The sequence below is a fragment of the Sphaerodactylus townsendi genome, linkage group LG09, assembly GCF_021028975.2.
Source record: "Sphaerodactylus townsendi isolate TG3544 linkage group LG09, MPM_Stown_v2.3, whole genome shotgun sequence".
Classification (NCBI taxonomy): Eukaryota; Metazoa; Chordata; class Lepidosauria; order Squamata; family Sphaerodactylidae; genus Sphaerodactylus; species Sphaerodactylus townsendi.
Window position 1 is genome coordinate 84,016,451 of NC_059433.1, and position 18,429 is coordinate 84,034,879.

Genomic DNA, 18,429 nt, shown 5'->3' on the forward strand with positions numbered 1-18,429 from the left:
TTAAGCATGCACTGAACAGCGTTGGGGGGAAGCGTTAATGCTTTCTTCTGCATTGTCTCCATAATAGCAAAGGGCATAAACTACTTGGTGAGCTTAGATAGAAAATAAAGTAATATCAGCAAATCATAAGTTAAAAAAAATGACCAATGTGGAACATGAAAAGAAATGACAGAAGGCTGGCAAATTATTTGTGCTGTCTGCTCTGCTGTGTGATTCACGAAGCAAATGGCTATTTTTTCCTACAGTTCATAGGGCCATCATTCCTGGTTTCAAACTATTCTTAAATGACACAGATTTTTGATTTTTTTTTAATTCCTAAATTTAAAACAGCCATTTTATGATCTTTGGTTTCCAGTGCAAGTTTTCCCACTAGTTTTATCTTGATTTCAGGCATCCAGTCTCACACGCCACTTCAAATGGTCCCAGACATATATTAAGCATGTTGGTTTTTACTGCATGGCGTTATCCTGTGGTGCTCTGCAATCAATTACTGTTATACCACCATCATTAATAATTTTCTTAATGAAAATGATTCTGTTGATCTCCGTTGTATTTTAATTATCAGAGTTAAGCATAATTACACTGCAGCTCTGAGCTGGCATGTAGACTCCTTTAGGGCGCAATTTTGTTTTAACACACTGATAATGTAATTTTACATTGTGTCAGTTGTTTAGTTATTATCCAGTCGTACAATTCCGCTGTATTCCTGATAACAGATAATAACCTTAGCACCTCCTATATCCTGAAGTCATTTAAAAAGCAATATTAGAATTTCACAACTAGCTAACTTAATCGCCTTATGATTTTATAATTCCCACTGCTAAACATTTTTACACCCTCTTTCACTACTGCCACCAAACAGTCAGTATCCATACATGTTTCATATAAAAGCATGGCTAAGTAGTTTTCTCCATCTGTGTATATGTGTGTGTACATATATACCTGTATGATCATTATAAACTTTAAAGTGTACAGTTTTGATCTGTATCTTTTTGTTGTTTTTGTATTCTCTCATTTTCTCACATTCTTTCCAAAAGATTGGTAATTGTTGGTCCAGCATTTTGTAGTTCAGCCACACAACCACCATTTGCCTGTTTCTCTAGACAAGTACCTGTTGCTGCCAGATAACCAACTGGATGAGAAATATATGTTCTACTTCACATCTGTCACAGCCACTTCTTTGATTGGCTCAAGATTTGGTGGGCATCATGTGCTGAAATTTCCCAGGTGGAAGGAATGAGTTTGCAGCCCCTACACTTTATAGACTTTCTGGCCCAAGAAAAGGATATATATTTCTAGACATTTCTCACTACATTGTTCATCTTACTTAAAGATATTCCTATAACCTTGTTTTAATATTGTAATATTTAATATTGCCAAGCTGAAGTCAAACTTTAACCATTGTTAAGCATTCCAATTGCAGAATCATGTATCCCCTTCCCTCTCAACCCCTTCTAAAATATAAATACTGCTACTGGACAGTTGACACTATTAGGCCATAAGCAGATTTCTCAGTTAATGCAGGATCTGAAACTATAGTCCAAAGCTGGTTTCAGATCTTAAGTGAAGTGAAAATTCTGGTTAGTCCTAATCAGTTAACATGTCAGCCAATGTAACAGATCACAGTGGTTAAACCAAAGTGCAGGAATTAGGAGCACATGATGTACAGTTATTAGGAGCACAGATATTAAGAGAATAGGATGAAAAACACAAGGTCTATTCCTAATTGCTTAACTGGGGTTAAACAAAGTTTGAAGTAAATGACAATATTATATTTTCATTGGTTCAATCTTTTGAAAACAAAACCTTAATTATGCATTGTTTTGATACCTTTTTCAGGCACTATGTTTTTTATCTTCTTCGTGGATCACATGCAAAAAAATCCAAGATCCAAGTTTCTGAGCCCATGATTAACCATCAAATGCAATGCTTCCATCAGCAATAATATAAAGAAACCATTATGGTATCATGCACCAAGTAAATATTAGCAGAGTCTTAAAGAACAACTAAAATGGCCATTGCATATCACTAGGTATAATGTATTCTAGTTTATTTATTACATTTTTGCAGTTCTAGATGAAATATTAGAATATACTGAACATTTAAATCCTGTAGGTTTATCACGTACACATATTCAATGTCTGATCGATACACGATCAAGCAATGGCTGGAATGCGTGAAATGACCACCATTGGTCTAAAGTTAAGATAGAACTTTCATAGTCCTCATACTACCATAAATGCAATGCTTTTCAATGGAACTGTTACAGAAGTTCAACTATCATTCATTGTATAATCTAACAGCATGTTGAAACTTAACCAGTTTAGGATTAGATCAAAAATGTTCTCCAGTGGTCGGTAGCATGCATACAGTTAGACTATATATTTAAAATCTATCCCTCTCCCTTTCCTAGCAGCTTGCTTTGAGCCATAAATTACTAAGCTTACATATTGCAGTGGGGTTGCTATGTCAGTCTGCTGCAGCAAAAACTTAAGACAGTTGTGCCTATTATGTATTACAGCACAAATATTTGCAGGCTGGAGTCCACTTTGTCAGATTAACTTCATGCATCTGATGAAGTGGGCTTCAGCATACAGAAGTTTGTGTTACAAAAATTATTTTTGTCAGTCTTTAAGATACTACACTATTGTTATGTTTACATATGTCAACTAGCATCGCCTGTTTTCTAATTTTCATTGGGGAAAAAAACTGCTCTAACCTCCAGTGAGTAGACAGGAAGCATTCCCCAATGACAAATACCATTTGAAATTATTTGTAGTTGGCAGCATTCTTGTATGCAAATACTGTTGAGTTACATAAAAGATTTAATTCCAGTAGTAAAGAATTTATGAGCTGGTTCACATGGGCTGATGCAGTGACTGACTAATGCATTTTGAACACAGATAACCCAAAGATCAAGGATCAAACAACCCAAATTTAACATACTAAGAAAATCAAAACAGATCTGACAATGTATCATTTGAATTATTATGTACCCTGAAACCCAGAACCTTATTTTAATACGTGTTCCAACATATTACCATGTTCACCCTTTACTAACTTTTCCCAGACTTTGCTGTAGCTTACAAAATGTGCCTCTGACTGAAAAAAACCAGGCTGTATGGACACAGTGAAACATCAGAAAAAGAAGAGCTCTACTGGACCAGACCAATAGTATATCCAGTCCACCATCCAGTTGCCACTAAGGTATGAAGAACATAAGAGGAGCCAGTTGGCTCAGCTAGATGTCCATCTAGTACAGCTTTCAATTTCATACTGCAGCTAATCAGCTGCTATGAACAAATAGGGTACAGAGGCCAAAGCCCTTACTCTGATATTGTCTCCCAGCAGTGGAATTCAGAGTTTCGTTGCCTCTGTATGTGAAAACTCCCTTCAGTCGTTGATAGACCTCAGCAACATGAATAGCCTGACTGCATTTTAAAGCTATCTATAACCCTTCCTGCATGGGCCAATAAACACGGGTTAAGGGCAGGATAAAACCTGTGTCAGGTGGGAACCCCTCATCTGCGCTATTGGCCGCAGGGCAGGTTAAACGAGAATCGTGTTCTATGCGATTCTTTTGTTTGAACGCGGCCGAGCAAATGGCCAAGTGAAAAGGGCCGAGTGAAAAAGGCCCTTTATTCAGTTTCTCTACACCATGCATAATTTTATAAACCTATAGCCATGTTTGTTCTCAACTGAAAAGTCCCAGTTACTTCAGCTTTTCTTCATAGAAAATGTGCCCCAAATCCCATAATCACCTTGTTTGCCCTTTCAAGCTTAGAAATATCCTTTTTGAGATACAGCAATACATTCTCCTGATGTGCTTCCTAGAACATGTTTTCAGAGGGTTACTGCTTGTAAATGTGGAAGTTGCCCATAATCACCAGCAGGCAAATAGTTACTAGGAAGTTGTGGGTTTTCCAGGTTGTGTGGCCCTATGGCAGATGCAGGCAAAACGTCAGGGGAAAATACCACTGGAACACAGCCATACAACCCAGAAAATCCACAACATCCTACTGATTTCCACCTTGAAAACCTTCAACAATTCAAGGCACATAGTTCATTCAATCACACATAGACTACCTCAGTAGTTCCCAATCTCCTTTGAGTTGCTATCCCCTTGGCTCCTTGGCCAAATATCTAGTGCCCTCCCCAACACCCCTGTGCCCCCCCATCCCACATCTCTTTCTTGGAATTAGGTCTACTGCAAATTTAAAACAACCTTTAACACTGTAAACAAATGTATATATCTCACAAATAAAAAATGACTTAGTAAAAGTAAACCAATTTATTGAGTTGTTTTAATAATATGAAAGGGTATGTTTGCATCTCACATGTCTTCTCGGTTTTAATGGGTTGGATATGCTAGATGCAGGGATATCACCTTCTCAGTGTCAGGCTGCAAGGCACTAAGGAAAAGTCTTGCATCCCCACATTTAGTAATTTTCAGTCTGTTTCTCAGCTTGGAAACAAGCTGGGTGGTCGCACTGAAGCCCCGCTCTGCTAAATATGATGTTGGAAAGGCAATAAAGTACATCTTGATCTTGTCCCACAGTGCAGGGTAGCAATTAGAAAGGTTTTGTTGAGAGACCCATGTAAACAGGGTACAAAAATTGACTGATAAAGGTGGTCTTGCTGGCTCTATCTTGTTTTGCATAGCAGCAAGGCATGTTCTTTGCCTTGGCTCCCTCCATCCCCCATGGCTACAAAGCAAGGAGAATGCTGCTGTTTTTCCTTTAAAACTCACCAGAAGGACAAGATCTTTTCCTACCAGATGGCCCAGGAATCTTTGTACCATTCCCCCTACCGCCCCAAATTTTGCCATCCCCATACCACCCCAAATTCCTCACTGCCCCTCTTCATGTTTTCACTGCCCCCCCGGGGGGGGGGGGTATCGCCCACTTTGGGAATCCCTAGACTACACAATGCTCTCTGTAGTGGCTCATATCTTGTGTAAACTATGCAAAACAGGAAGGAATATTTATAAAAGTGACAGAGTAATAACAGACTAGTTTAGGAGATGTTTCAAGGAAGTGAACGTATCTATAGACTTTACTACTGTGTATGGTACGTGCTATTTGTTGCTGTGTACATTGTTCTCAATGCATTTATTTCTGCTTATGTAATACCATGCGTTGTTTAATATGTCCCGATGAATATTTATGCTTTATTAGTAATTCTGCTTTGTTTCCCATTGATTCAATCCTACTCAAATTACACTGCTTATTAGATTACCTACTGATTGCATTGATTTACGCTGCGCAATCCATCTTCAGACTTAGTGAGAAAGGTGGATTATAAACAATGAAAATAACTAAATAAAAAGAAATCTGTTTTCATGGGAAACATTTAACTATGTATTTCCACACTCTGTAAAGGTACAGTTCAATCACAGAGAAATAGGTAACTGTTGCATGAACTAGGTAACCTATTTGAACATGATGGGAAGCCCAATCTGGGGAACCAGGTTGTGGAGGCGATGCAGTCCCGCATCAATATGTTTGCCCGCCTCACCGGTGTAAGGGAGCACACCAGTGAAGAAAGCAAACACATTGGCGTGCAGATGCACACAGCTCCATGGCTCCCAAACCTGAAAGTGCCCAAAGCCCAGGAGCAATGCCAGCATAAAAGAGAATGCTGGTGCAGCAGAGGACAAGCCAGGAGCATTCCCAGGAGTGGAGCCAACTTTAGTCAGCTGCCACCAGGGTTTCAGCCAGTGGTGGGATCCAAAAATTTTAATAACAGGTTCCGATGATGGTGGGATTCAAACAGTGGCGCCGCCACACGCACCTCCAGTCCCTATTGGGCGGGGAGGTTGCTTTAGTAACCCCTTCTCGGCACTCAGAAAAAATTAGTAACCACTTCTAGAGAAGTGGTGAGAAATGGTTGGATCCCACCTCTGGTTTCAGCCCTGGAATGTTCGCGTCCCAGCCTCAGACTTTATGCCACAGAATATCGCTGTTGCGCCACTAAAGCCCCTTTGGAGGAGGCATGACAGTGCCTTCTCCATGCCATCCCCAGCCACCACAGAGCTCCCCGGGCTTGGACTGTAAGTATCATGTGATTTGGCTCTTCCTCAGGAAACTGTTACTGTCAAATCAGATTATAAGGGTTACCATAAGAGGATCAGTACTTTCCTGTGGTTCAGTTGTGGTGGTTCATGAAATCATGAGTGAATACAGGAGCACAAGGTGAGGACTATAAAGCTAAGAATGAGAAGGAAGAAGGGTTCTGAAAAGTAATATGGGAGGTTGGTAGCAAAATTTATGAACATTTGTTTCTCTTTCTCACATATTTGTAGTCACAAGTTCTACTTTGGATAACTGCAGGAAAGTTTTTAAATATAAACAGCTCTTAACGCCTTTCAAACTAAACTGTGATTTTTCATGCATATGAAAACCATTCACGCACACACATATATATACATAAACATCAAAATACTGGCATTTTCTCCTGCTAGAGCAATGAGTCACAGAAATTTTAAATGATCCACATTCATTTCCTTCTCGGCTTGGGCTTTCCCCCTTAACTAATGCAGGTATTTTCAGGTTGCAAAATTAATTTATTGGTGTTTTGTAATTATAATAAGAAGAATGTATAAGAACCTGATGTGTAACTACTAATTTTTTTAAACATGCAAATCTCCTGTTTTCAGTGTTTCAATTTTCAAAGGCTTGTTGCAGTTTAAAGGCAATCCTCTTATAAGTGTACAAATTGCAATGATTATAGGAACAACTTGTAATTGTTTCTAGTAAGTTTTAGTAGCCTTTGATATTATGATTAGTGTTTTGTATGTTAATATAGTGATATGGGTGCTTATTTGCCTGGATGGCTGTATGCAGAAATGGTCACTAGGTTGCCGCAGCAAACAAATCTTTCATCTCAGTGAGTCTGTTTCTTAAGCAATAAGGGAAAAAATAACAATCTTAAAATAAACTGTACTAGAACTATGCAATTTCTGAAGTATTCACAAAGCACCAAGACTGGCAATTCACAAGACTTGCAGCCTGAGCTTAATTTGAAATGCCCAAGGAAACAAACAAAAGCAGGATATAGAAAACAGACTATCCTAACGCGGCACTACTGCTATATCCCCAGTGCATTGACTGAGTATTTAAGTGTCACCAATCTGTATTACCAATGCAGCACTGCATGTTGAATGTTTCACCTTGGTTTGACTAAAGTAACCCACATAGGTGAAAGGATGACATTCAATCCTAACAAAGGAAGGTTCCCAAACTGGTATCTACAGTGGCTTGTTGACAGAAGTTTTGCTTTTGCTTCAGAGCTTTCTGTATGTCCATTCCCTTAATCAAAATGCGCAGATTAATTACCCCACAATGACTATAATAACCCCAATGAAACGAATAGGCTTTAACTAGCCTGTGCAGGTAGAAGTGCAGCCGGGCTCTAGTGCCCAAGGAAAATTGTGCAGGCATCTACACACAACATTTTTTGGCAGGCTCCAGCCCCCGAGCTATAATCCCAGGACTCAGTGCGGCAGAAAACTCACATTCTAAGTAAACAAAGTTGCTGTAATTATCAGGAAAGCATCTTTTACTTAACAGCTTTGCTCACACAGTCTGCAAGTCAAAACTAGCTGGCAATTCCCCAATAGTTCAGGATGCTTTCTTCAATGCCTTTCATGGTTTGGAAACAACTATACCAGTAACATTCCATATAAAAATCTTATAGACTGCAATGCATTTTAAAGCAAAATTTCATAGATGTCAAATTCAAATTTAACTCCCAACAAGAGTGTGTGTGTGTGTGTGTGTGTGTGTATAAGTGCTGTGCTTACTTGTTGTGAGTTAAATTTGACACACAACAAGTAACTCACAACAACTATATATATATATAGTTGTTTACTGTCCATCTTTCTCCCAGGGACTCAAGGTGGTTACACATAGTCAATGCTCCCTGTAAAATGCACAGCTGCACAACCATGCAGACACTGTAATGGTGCCATCCAGACTGGGTAGCTGCCTGGCAGGGGGAGCTCTCACAGGCAGCTCAGTTCCACACAGAGGTAGGGAACAGCTAGAGCAGTGGTTCTCAACCTGGGGGTCGCGACCCCTTTGGGGGTCGAACGACCCTTTCACAGGGGTCTCCTAAGACTCTCTGCATCAGTGTTCTCCATCTGTAAAATGGACAAATGTTAGTGTTGGGGGTCACCACAACATGAGGAACTGTATTAAAGGTTGAGAATCACTGAGCTAGAGGGACTATTAGAGGAAGCATTAGGAAGGTTGAGAATCACTGAGCTGGAGGGACTATTGCACATAGTAAGTCAGTACAATCACCAAAATGGGAGTTTCAATAACCAATGCATCAAGGTTTTAGGAGTCTGAAACCACCAGAAAGAAATGAAACAGCGTAAGTATTAATATGACATGTTCAGCAGTACAAACATTACATAATGGAATCCTACTTAGAAAGCTATTCATAGCAGTATAGACCACAGGCCCTCATCAGGGATTCTGTTCATATAAAGATCTGCCAGGTCTAAGGGAGACCTTAAGCAAAGCAAACGCAATAGTGTTTGCTATATACTAGGGGCCACAATTCTCAGTGCCATGTAGACATTTCTGTATGCACAAAAAGCTTTTAAACTCAATTTTCCGCATCTGCAGCCTCTGCGGTATTTGGTGAATCCCGTCTGAAACTCAGAAAGACCTTAGAAAAAGTTTGTGTAGCAGAGTATGGAACTACCCTTGCAAAAAAAAAAGTACACATGAGCAAGCACTTGTACCCAATTAAAGAGGTTTCCCAAGATACCTAAAATATACTGTGTATTATATACTGTGCTTATAGGTTATTTACAAAGGCAATGGTGTACAATGGCAACTATTTATTCCAAATGATCAGGTATAAAAACTGGAAGCGCTGCACATTTTTTAAAAAAGCTTATTCTCTGCTTCCTGCTAATTTAATGCACAATTTCAAGTAACAGAGAAACTGAATAACCCTTACTGAATAATTCCTCAAACTGAGGAATGGGAGCTTCTGATGTACATGACAAGACTCGCCTTGGTACCCTGTATTTACTGCTTCTAATGCAATGGATACATTTCATCAGGACTATTGTTAATTCCTCGCTAAGAAACTGGAAGGGAAATCAGCTTGTGTTTACCTTTGCTGTACACAATGCAATTGTTTTTGTTGTCTTCCACTCCTTGCCAAGTCACATCCAGCAGCCACTTGGGGCCAGCAGTCAACACCATGGGGACTGGAGCCTTTGTCTTCTGCAGAAAGAACGATAACAAAACAGATGCCATTTGCTCACGTTGATTAAGAACTTGAATAATAATAGTAACAATCATTTTATTTGCAAACAACTCAGCCTCCAAACCCACAAGCGAAGGCCTTATTCCCCTGCCTGAGCACTTAAAAAAAAGAAGAAGAAGCAGAAGACGACACAAGCTGTAAGACTTTAGTGTTTTCGTAGATCTGAACGGTGGAATTATTATCAAGGATTTTTCTGAATGATAGCACTGGATCAGATCTCCGAGATTAGGTAGATCTCTGGCGGCTCAGAATTATAAAGGGAATGCAGATGACTTTCACAGCAAAGAGCCAAGTGTTTAGAAGTGAACTTTAGACACATTGTACTTCATTATCAACAGAATCTCACTATTTCCTGAAACAGACAGGAAAGAATTTAAAGAATCAGTATCCGTTTCAAAGCTCTATCCTGGGTAACATTTATATTATAGCAGGAAATTATTCTGAATGGATAATGTAATTTTTCCCCTTCCTCTTTTTTTTCACCGAATGCTGATGTGCAGCTTTACTATTGCTGAAATAATAATGCTAATGATTCCACATGCATGCTCTCCAAAAAGAAATGTAATAGCAGCAGCCAGAATGAATTTGAATGAGATCAGAAAAATGCACAACACCCACCCCTTGTTCACAAAAGGCAGAGAGGTAAAGCGACATTTTTTATTATTATTACAGAAAGAATTCACTAAAGAAGGCTTAGCGTTTTGCAAAGCAAGGTAGGAAACCTCAAATTATTTGTATTTAACTTAGGTTCTTAAATCCAGATGCGAGGGACGAACTGATCTGAAATTTAGTAAGTGTTATCAACATTGTACTTTATGGTGACTGGTAGTGAAATGTCGTTTAGACATTTATCACTCACCAGTTCTTGTTCAATATATCAAACATCATGAAACTATGACTCAGAGTACAAATGAAAAGGGTCTCAAGGTAATATTCCCCTAGTACTTTTTTCAGAATATAGATAAAATCTGATTCAAGCAATACCAAACCTTTCTTGGAGAAATTCTAACAGTTTTCATGACTGACCCAGAAGTTGGAAGTAGAGATTTAAAGTCTAATCCTGTGGGGCCACTGGAACATCAAATAGGTGTTCAAAATAGAATACAAAAACCACTATGCGGATACACCATTATGACTGAGGATGTGTAGATCAATACTATTATGACACAAACACTTACCGTAGCATTTACATGTTTCAGCATTACACATCTAGCAATTATATGCCCACCAGAAAGATAGGACAGGATTTGGTCTTACTTGTGCAGAATTCAAGAGTGTTTCTTTTAATGCACCATGATTTCAGCTGCATATTTAAATGCTGAACATGAATAAGTAGCCAAGCTACTTGATTAGGAAAATCAGACTAACAACTTTAGTTGAACTATACCATTTTTGATGGAGACATTTGAATGCCTCTTCCAACTGAAAAGGAAGATGCTTTTCTACACATAGAAAACGTAGCTCATCAGAGAGAAGTGTTGACTAAACTATTTTCCATGTCAAGATGGTTTTCCACCTGAAAAGAGTCTATTTTGTAATGGAGACATGAGATGTCATCTACCTACAGTATAAAGTGGCAAAATCCAGTTACAGCTTCTCCACGGTCCTTTCCGCGCAGCAGAGGGAGAGCGGGTTGAAGCTGGCATAAAGGAACCCGCTCTTCCTCTTGCTCCATTTGCACGGCAGCGACTGGAGCCCGTGGAGGCAATATGAGCTGCTGTCGCGCCTTTGCAAGGAGGCTTTAAAAACACTCACCTCCCAGGCTGCGTAGCCACGAGGGAAGACAGGCATGGCCCCCACAGCCATGCTGACATCTCACACTGCCACGAGATGTCCCTACAACTCCATGTGGCTACGCAGCCACTAGGCAGGGACTTTAAAAACCGGGAAGTGCAGCCAAGAAAAGCGCTTCCTGAGGCAGCTGTTCAGTCACAAGCGACTGCCAAATGCACTAAAATAAAAGAATTGTGAATAGCACGATTCTCAAATATCCTGTTTCGGGGGGGGGGAATGTGGGGTAGCCTCGCTTTAGGAGTGGGAGCCATGTGAATTCCCTCCCCCCCTGAAACGGGTTTTTTTACCAGTATTATCCCAGTAAATTGGCCCACGTGGAAAGGGCCCACATGATCCTGCTATTTGTGCTTCTTCTGATTGATTTCAACAAGCTGGAACCAGCTTTTATGTAAAACAGATGACTCCATCAACCTCACTTGCCTTACAGAGGATGCTCCAAAGATGTATGTCATCCGGTATATTGTTACCGCTATCAAAAGAATGTGGTACATATCTGGTTTCTTTTGCGCTGCCCAATCCAAAGGGTGGTGACAGTTTTCACTTTGTCTTGTGATCACAATTTTATAGCTGTGCCACTGTGATGCCAAAAATTTAAAATAAAACAATGAGAAATATAATTACTAAGCAGTCTAAAAATCCCCAAGTGTGGAAACAGTCCAACATTGACCAATAGGGCTGAGGAAGGGTAGACAATCTGACATCTTGCTTTGAATTTCTTGACAAACGTATCTGCAGTGACAATTATTTTATTTGAAGGTGGCACGTGATCAGTGCTATGTAGTGGTTAAAGTGTTGAACTAGCGTCTGAGAGACCTAGGTTCGAATCCCCAATCTGCCATGGAAACCTGCTGAGTGATCTTGGATCCATCACATACTTTCAGGTGAATATATCTCACAGGAGAAGAGAACAATGATGTAAGCCCCTTTAGGACCTCATTGGGGGGAAAAGGTGAGGTATAAATGAAATAAATAAATATAGTTTACACTGAATAGTTGTTATGCTGAAAGAACAGAACTTTTAAAAGTGTGACGACTTAAAAATAATCTGAAACCTTGCGATCATTATCCTAAAACAGATAAAGACTGACATATTTTAAAGCTTTCAGTAATACCCTTTTGAAATCACACATGATTGCCCCAACCAGGGATGTACCACCCATATGGTGTCAAATGTACCTGGGTGGAGGCCATTTAGTCATGTGGGAGTGGAAAATTGGCCCCCAAACTCCTCCTCCTTGCCCCGGTCCATGATGGCTATGGCCGACTTGGGCCGGCAGACGGACCCCAGTGGCCCTCAGGGTGCAGGAACTGAGTGGCTGGGCTCAGGAGGCCTTGCCAGGTGGCTGGCCCAACATGCCTTGGCAGCCAGTCCACCTTTTGCTGCTGGAGTCCTGCGACAGACAGGACAGACGGGACGGGTGCCCAGAGAAGCAGTGCTCATAGGTGAGCAGGAAGGACAGCCCATCCACGACCCACCCCACACTCTTGGCTGGAGAGCGTGGGGGCACTGGAGAAGGGCCCACTCCCTTTCTGTGGCTGGAGCACCTCCTCTGCCACTGCCCACCCACCTGCCCTGAAGGGGTTGGGAGCCCACCCTGCTCTCTTGGTACACCATGGGCTCTTCGGGAGGGCCTCCCATCAAGGCATCCAGGGGCTCTGTCCCAAGTGCCTCGAGGCGTGCTTCAACTCAATCCTGGCGAGGAGCAGTCGCAACTGGCCTCACTTCCCTCTTGCCACAGGCATCAGGGTCCCCACCCTCCAGGCTCAGTCCCTGACCTGCCGCGGTAGAACAGTCCCCCTCAGAGGCGTATCTAGGGAAAATGCAGCCCGGTACAAAATCTGAGCCCCCCGGGCGGCTGCCCTCCCCCACCATGACCAAACAATGTTTTGGTGCAAAAAATGTTGTTTGGTTGTGGTGGGGGAGGGCAGCCGTCCATATTGCAGGGGGGAGCGGAAAACCCAGATTTTGCACCAGGCTACATTTTTCCTAGATACGCCTCTGGCCCCAACACTCAGTTCTATATGCACACAGCATTCTAGTGAACCCTGATCCATTATTTTAAATGAAAGGAGCACATCCATTCAAACAATGATCACAACAGAAATCAGTGACATGGCATATACGACATATTCTCAGGGGGTATTCACGTTGGTTCGTAGTAAAACAGTTAGATTGGAGTCCAGTAGAACCTTAGAGACTAACAAGAGTTTCAGGGTAGGAGTCAGTCAAAGCTCCTTTAATCAGAAAATCAAACCTCTCTTTATCAGATATGGGTCTGACAAAGGGAAGTTTGATTTTGGATGAAGGGAGCTTTAACTCTTGAAATCTTATACCCTGAGAAGTTTGTTGGTCTCTAAGGGGCTAGTGCACAGGTGTCAAACTTGCGGCCCTCCAGATGTTATGGATTACAGTTCCCATCATCCCCTGCCAGCATGTAGTCCACAACATCTGGAGGGCCGCGAGTTTGACAACTATGGGCTAGTGCAGGGGTAGGGAGCCTGCGGCTCTCCAGATGTTCAGGAACTACAATTCCCTTCAGCCTCTGTCAGCATGGCCAATTGGCCATGCTGGTAGGGGCTGATGGGAATTGTAGTTCCTGAACATCTGGAGAGCCGCAGGTTCCCTACCCCTGGGCTAGTGGATTGAATAGTCTTTTCTACAAATCCCATCTATCAACTGTTTAGCAGGAAAGGATAGGAGGGGAACTGAATCCAGTCTCGGTAAACCACTCTTGAAGTATGTACCTAACTTGTTCTGAGTCAGGGTCCATTGATAACTGTCTACTATGACTGGCAGGAGTTGTCCAAGATTTCAGAAAACATTTCCTACCTGAAATCCTCTAATTAAAACTGGGACTTTTTAAACTCCTCTAATTGGAACTGGGGTGTTTTAAATTTTTAAAAAAGTGTCCTACCACTGAGCCACTCATCCATGCACTTCCAAAGTCCCTCCATTTAAAAGGACCTGGAAGTAGGGGTGGGTAGCGTGGTGGCCAAGTTTGTAGATGATACCAAATTATGTAGGGTGGTGAGAACCACAAAGGATTGCGAAGAGCTCCAAGCGGACCTTGATAAATTAGGTGAGTGGGCTCAGAAATGGCAAATGCAGTTCAATGTAGCAAAATGTAAAGTGATGCACATATAGCAAAAAAATTCCAAACTTCACATATTGACGCCATATGGGTTGCAAGCTATCAGTCAGCTATGACCAGGAAAGGGATTTAGGCGTCTTAGTTGATAGTTCCATGGGAATGTCAACTCAATGCATGGCAGCTGTGAAAAAGGCAAACTCTATGCTGGGGATCATTAGAAAAGGAATGGAGAATAAAACTGCAAAGATTGTCATGCCCTTATATAAAGCAGTGGTGCGACCGCATTTGGAGTACTGTGTCCAGTTCTGGTCGCCGCATCTCAAAAAGGATATTGAGGAGATAGAAAAAGTGCAGAGAAGGGCAACAAGGATGATTGAAGGACTGGAGCATCTTCCCTATGAGGAGAGGCTGCAACGTTTGGGACTCTTTAGTTTGGAGAGGAGGCGGCTGAGGGGGGGATAAGGATTGAAGTCTACAAAATTATGCATGGGGTAGAAAATGTTGACAGAGAGAAATTTTTCTCTCTTTCTCACAATACTAGAACCAGGGGGCATCTATTGAAAATGCTGGGGGGGGGAGCATTAGGACTAATAAAAGGAAACACTTCTTCACGCAACGTGTGATTGGTGTTTGGAATATGCTGCCACAGGAGGTGGTGATGGCCACTAACCTGGATAGCTTTAAAAGGGGCTTGGACAGATTTATGGAGGAGAAGTTGATTTATGGTTACCAATCTTGATCCTCTTTACCGCTTCCGCGACGGCCAAAAGTAGCGACGCTGATGACGCCTAACGCCAATTGCGACGCAAACGAAAAAAAGCGCTCGATAAGACAGGCGGAGCTGCGAAGGCGTCCGCGAGCCCTCAAGAGAAAATGTGACGGTTCGCGACTCGAAGCGCTATGGAAGCTGCTGCCCGCTGACGCTATGCCGGCGCGACTTCAAGCGAAGCTTCGCGGCAGGCCCGACGTCATGCCCACGCAGCAGCAGCGATGGACAACGTGACTGCCCTGATGTCCCGCCCGGCCCCCCCATCTGTCAGTGCCTCCCCTCCCAGCTACCGTCAGTCCCAGTGCATGCTGGTCTGGGAAAGGTGCTTGGCCATGCAGTGGAAAGCACCAGGGACAAACGCAGGTGTGTGTGTGGGGGAAAAAGGTGACCCAGCTTGGCCGCCTGGCAGTCTTTATTTTGAAGATCGCTCCCTTGGCGCTGTTCGCACGAAAGCGGGCGTCAGATGCGTCACAGGGGGAAAAAGAGTGGTTTAAAAGCTGCTTTTTTCTGAATACCGGCCAAGGCTCTTCGCTACCGGGTTTAGCGTGTCACACGACGGCGCCACGCGCGATTCTCCGCCGCTGCGCGTGCGAACGCTCTCGCTATGGCGGTTCTTTTACCGTTTCCACGACGTCATATTTCGCCCGTGCGGAAACGGCCTTTGATCTGAGATTGCAAATGCCTTAACAGACCAGGTGATCGGGAGCAACAGCCGCAGAAGGCCATTGCGTTCACCTCCTGCACGTGAGCTCCCAAAGGCACCTGGTGGGCCACTGCGAGTAGCAGAGAGCTGGACTAGATGGACTTTGGTCTGATCCAGCTGGCTTGTTCTTATGTTCTTATGTTCTTAGCTAGAAGGTAAAAGTAGCTTTTAAACAAGGGTTCTATGTGCACAACAGTGTGGATTGGTGAAGACAGTTATACATACTTTACCTAGTCATGCATGAAATTAACCACACACATGCATGATCGCCAAACAGCAAATATTTAGAAAAATCTTTTGGACTAAAATAACTTAAAAGGATATCAAAATACAGCGCAAAGCCACCCTCTCTTTTGGGGCTGATGGGAAATAAACACTTTGACAAGTAATACTATAACATAGTGGGAGTCTGGGCTTTTCTTTCATCTCACTGTGGTAAAGGTTAGCTGGTCATTGCCAACACATGGTGACATTTGCAGCTGGATCTATCTTTATGATTTGGTTTTTTTAAAAAGGACTTCCAAGAGTGTAGGCAACTTAGATAGGCAGCTTACTGTTTTAGAGTTTTTAAAAATTAAGTCATTAAATATATGCAAACACACTTTCTTCTTTTGCATAAGATTAAATGGTTTATCCACTTGCATTCCCCACTTGAATCCCAAGTATTTTTCACAACAGTTAGAAATAGCATACTATGAAGCCAGAAATCAGCAATGAACTGGTTAACTCTGTCTCCTGATCCTGTAAGTATCTTTAAACAAATCAACAACACCGATATTTAAATAGATAAATATCTGCATCAAAAACATCATTCCTTTCCAGTTTATTAAAGCTGTTCAAGCTGTATGCACCAGTTCTGAATGTCAGTGTATTGCTTTGAACACAATGTTTATTGTAAGAATCTCTGAAGATCTCTGATCTCAATTTTAACCTAAATAAATATGAAGTGGGAAAGAGCTAAAGGCCTCGGCTCCAGATTTCACATGACACAATTCAATTCTAGATGCTAGCTGTATTAGGAAGCAATCCTAAGCTGGTTTACTCAGAAGCAAGTACTTTTATTGAGTGGCATGGTGCTTCATCTCAGCAAAATGTTCCTAGGATTAAAGCTATTACAGCAAAAATACACGGGAGTCTTGCGACATTTGGATTTTCCATCCAAAAAGCTGTGTGGTTTTGTTCTGATTAAATTGCTAGGCCAGAGTTGGGACAACACTCTAGGAAAACCACAAACTGTCCCCAATGTCTTCTCCCTTTTTCCTCACACTGTCAGAGCCAGCAGAGCAGGGTATACACAGTGGAGATGAGAGGCCATTTGCTGCAGCAGGCAAACTAGTAGATCACGCATCCTCCCACTGTCTACAAATATCACTGTTTCCCTTCATAACCTTGTAAAAAATGAGCCAGTCTGCACTATTTCTTTATGGAATCACATTATTACTGTTTAAGCAATGAATCCATTCACCCTGTATCCAGTTCCTAGAAGAAAAATTGTAGAATCCCTCCAATAAGCTCTAGCTAACTCTAGCCAAAAACTCCAATATCTTCCTCTCAGATTCAAATTCTTAATCCTTAAACTACACATTGATAAATGGAACTAACTCCTAATGGTGTTAAATCACTAATGAACATTTTTAAAAATCCGGTGACTATAACAGCTGTTACTCCACCGTCCCAAGACTGAAGATAGGATGAGAAATTGTGCTGATTAAAAGAAAATAGATCAAAGACATCTACAGAATAGACCTTTGTGTTCATATTCCACATGCGCAGCAACAGAATCTCTACAAATCAGCTACTGGGAAATCTGAGACCCTTTCCGCATGGGCCAATAAACATGTGTTAGGGGCAGGTAAAAACCTGTGTTGGGTGGGAACTTCACACAGTTCCCCCCTAACATGGGTCTAACACGCCCCTTAACCACACTATTGGCAGCAGGGTGGGTTAAATGAGAATAGTGTTATGTGCTATTCTTTTGTTGTAACACGACTTGCAGCTGTGGTTGAGCGAACGGCCGTGGCTGTGAGCCACATTAAAACAAGAGAATTTCACATAACATGATTCTTGAAAACCCCTTCCCCGGCTCCCATCTGTGGAGCCACACAGGGGAAACGGGCCTTATCATGGCCCAGTGGGGGAGTCAGTGGGGGAGTCAGTTGTATCATGGCCTGAGGGGTCGAAGATGCACTTCACAGGCAGGCAGGGAAGTTTTTTTAAAAGCACCTTCCTGTGAAGGTGCGCACCCCGGCCAACGTACTAGCTGTCCATGGGACAGCCAGCCATGTGAAGGGGCCAGGGCGAGGGGTCATGTAACCCTCCTTTCCCCCGCTTTTATTGGCCCATGCGGAAAGGGCCTGAGACTGTAATGGGGAAAGACCAGGAAAAGAACAGATTGATGACGACAATGTCGTCTGGAACCACTACTGTAACTGCCTGCAAGTGTGACAGCAATTGTACCACTTTTATTAGTGTGGGACCATTCTAAGAATTTCCAGAAGAACTGGAAAGTTGAGGTTTAAATCTGATTGGGAACACTCTTCAACAAGAAGTAACAAAAGTTCCCATAATGTGGTTTGTTGTAAGCTCCAAGTAATTGTTATTTATTTTTGTATAATTCTGGTTTAATTAGTTCTTTAATTAATTTTTAGGGTTATTTTGTTTTGTTTTTTGTTATCCATGTTGGATGTTCCTAACCTTATTAGGAAAAAGCCTGGTTTATAAAAGTTTTAAATAAATAAAGGGGGGTATTGAACAGGTATGTGTTGGTTTATGTAGGTTTT

The 18,429-nt window shown here is 42.0% G+C and overlaps 1 protein-coding gene across 2 annotated transcripts in view; it reads right to left on the reverse strand.

Moving 5' to 3' along the window:
* The window catches only part of ZFPM2 (zinc finger protein, FOG family member 2), a 381,732-nt gene that overhangs the window by 130,668 nt on the left and 232,635 nt on the right, over positions 1 to 18,429 (reverse strand). For both annotated transcript variants that reach the window (XM_048507431.1, XM_048507430.1), the window contains one exon: positions 9,137 to 9,248. In XM_048507431.1, coding sequence (XP_048363388.1) covers positions 9,137 to 9,248 — 112 coding nt within the window. The remainder of the gene's footprint in view (positions 1 to 9,136; positions 9,249 to 18,429) is intronic.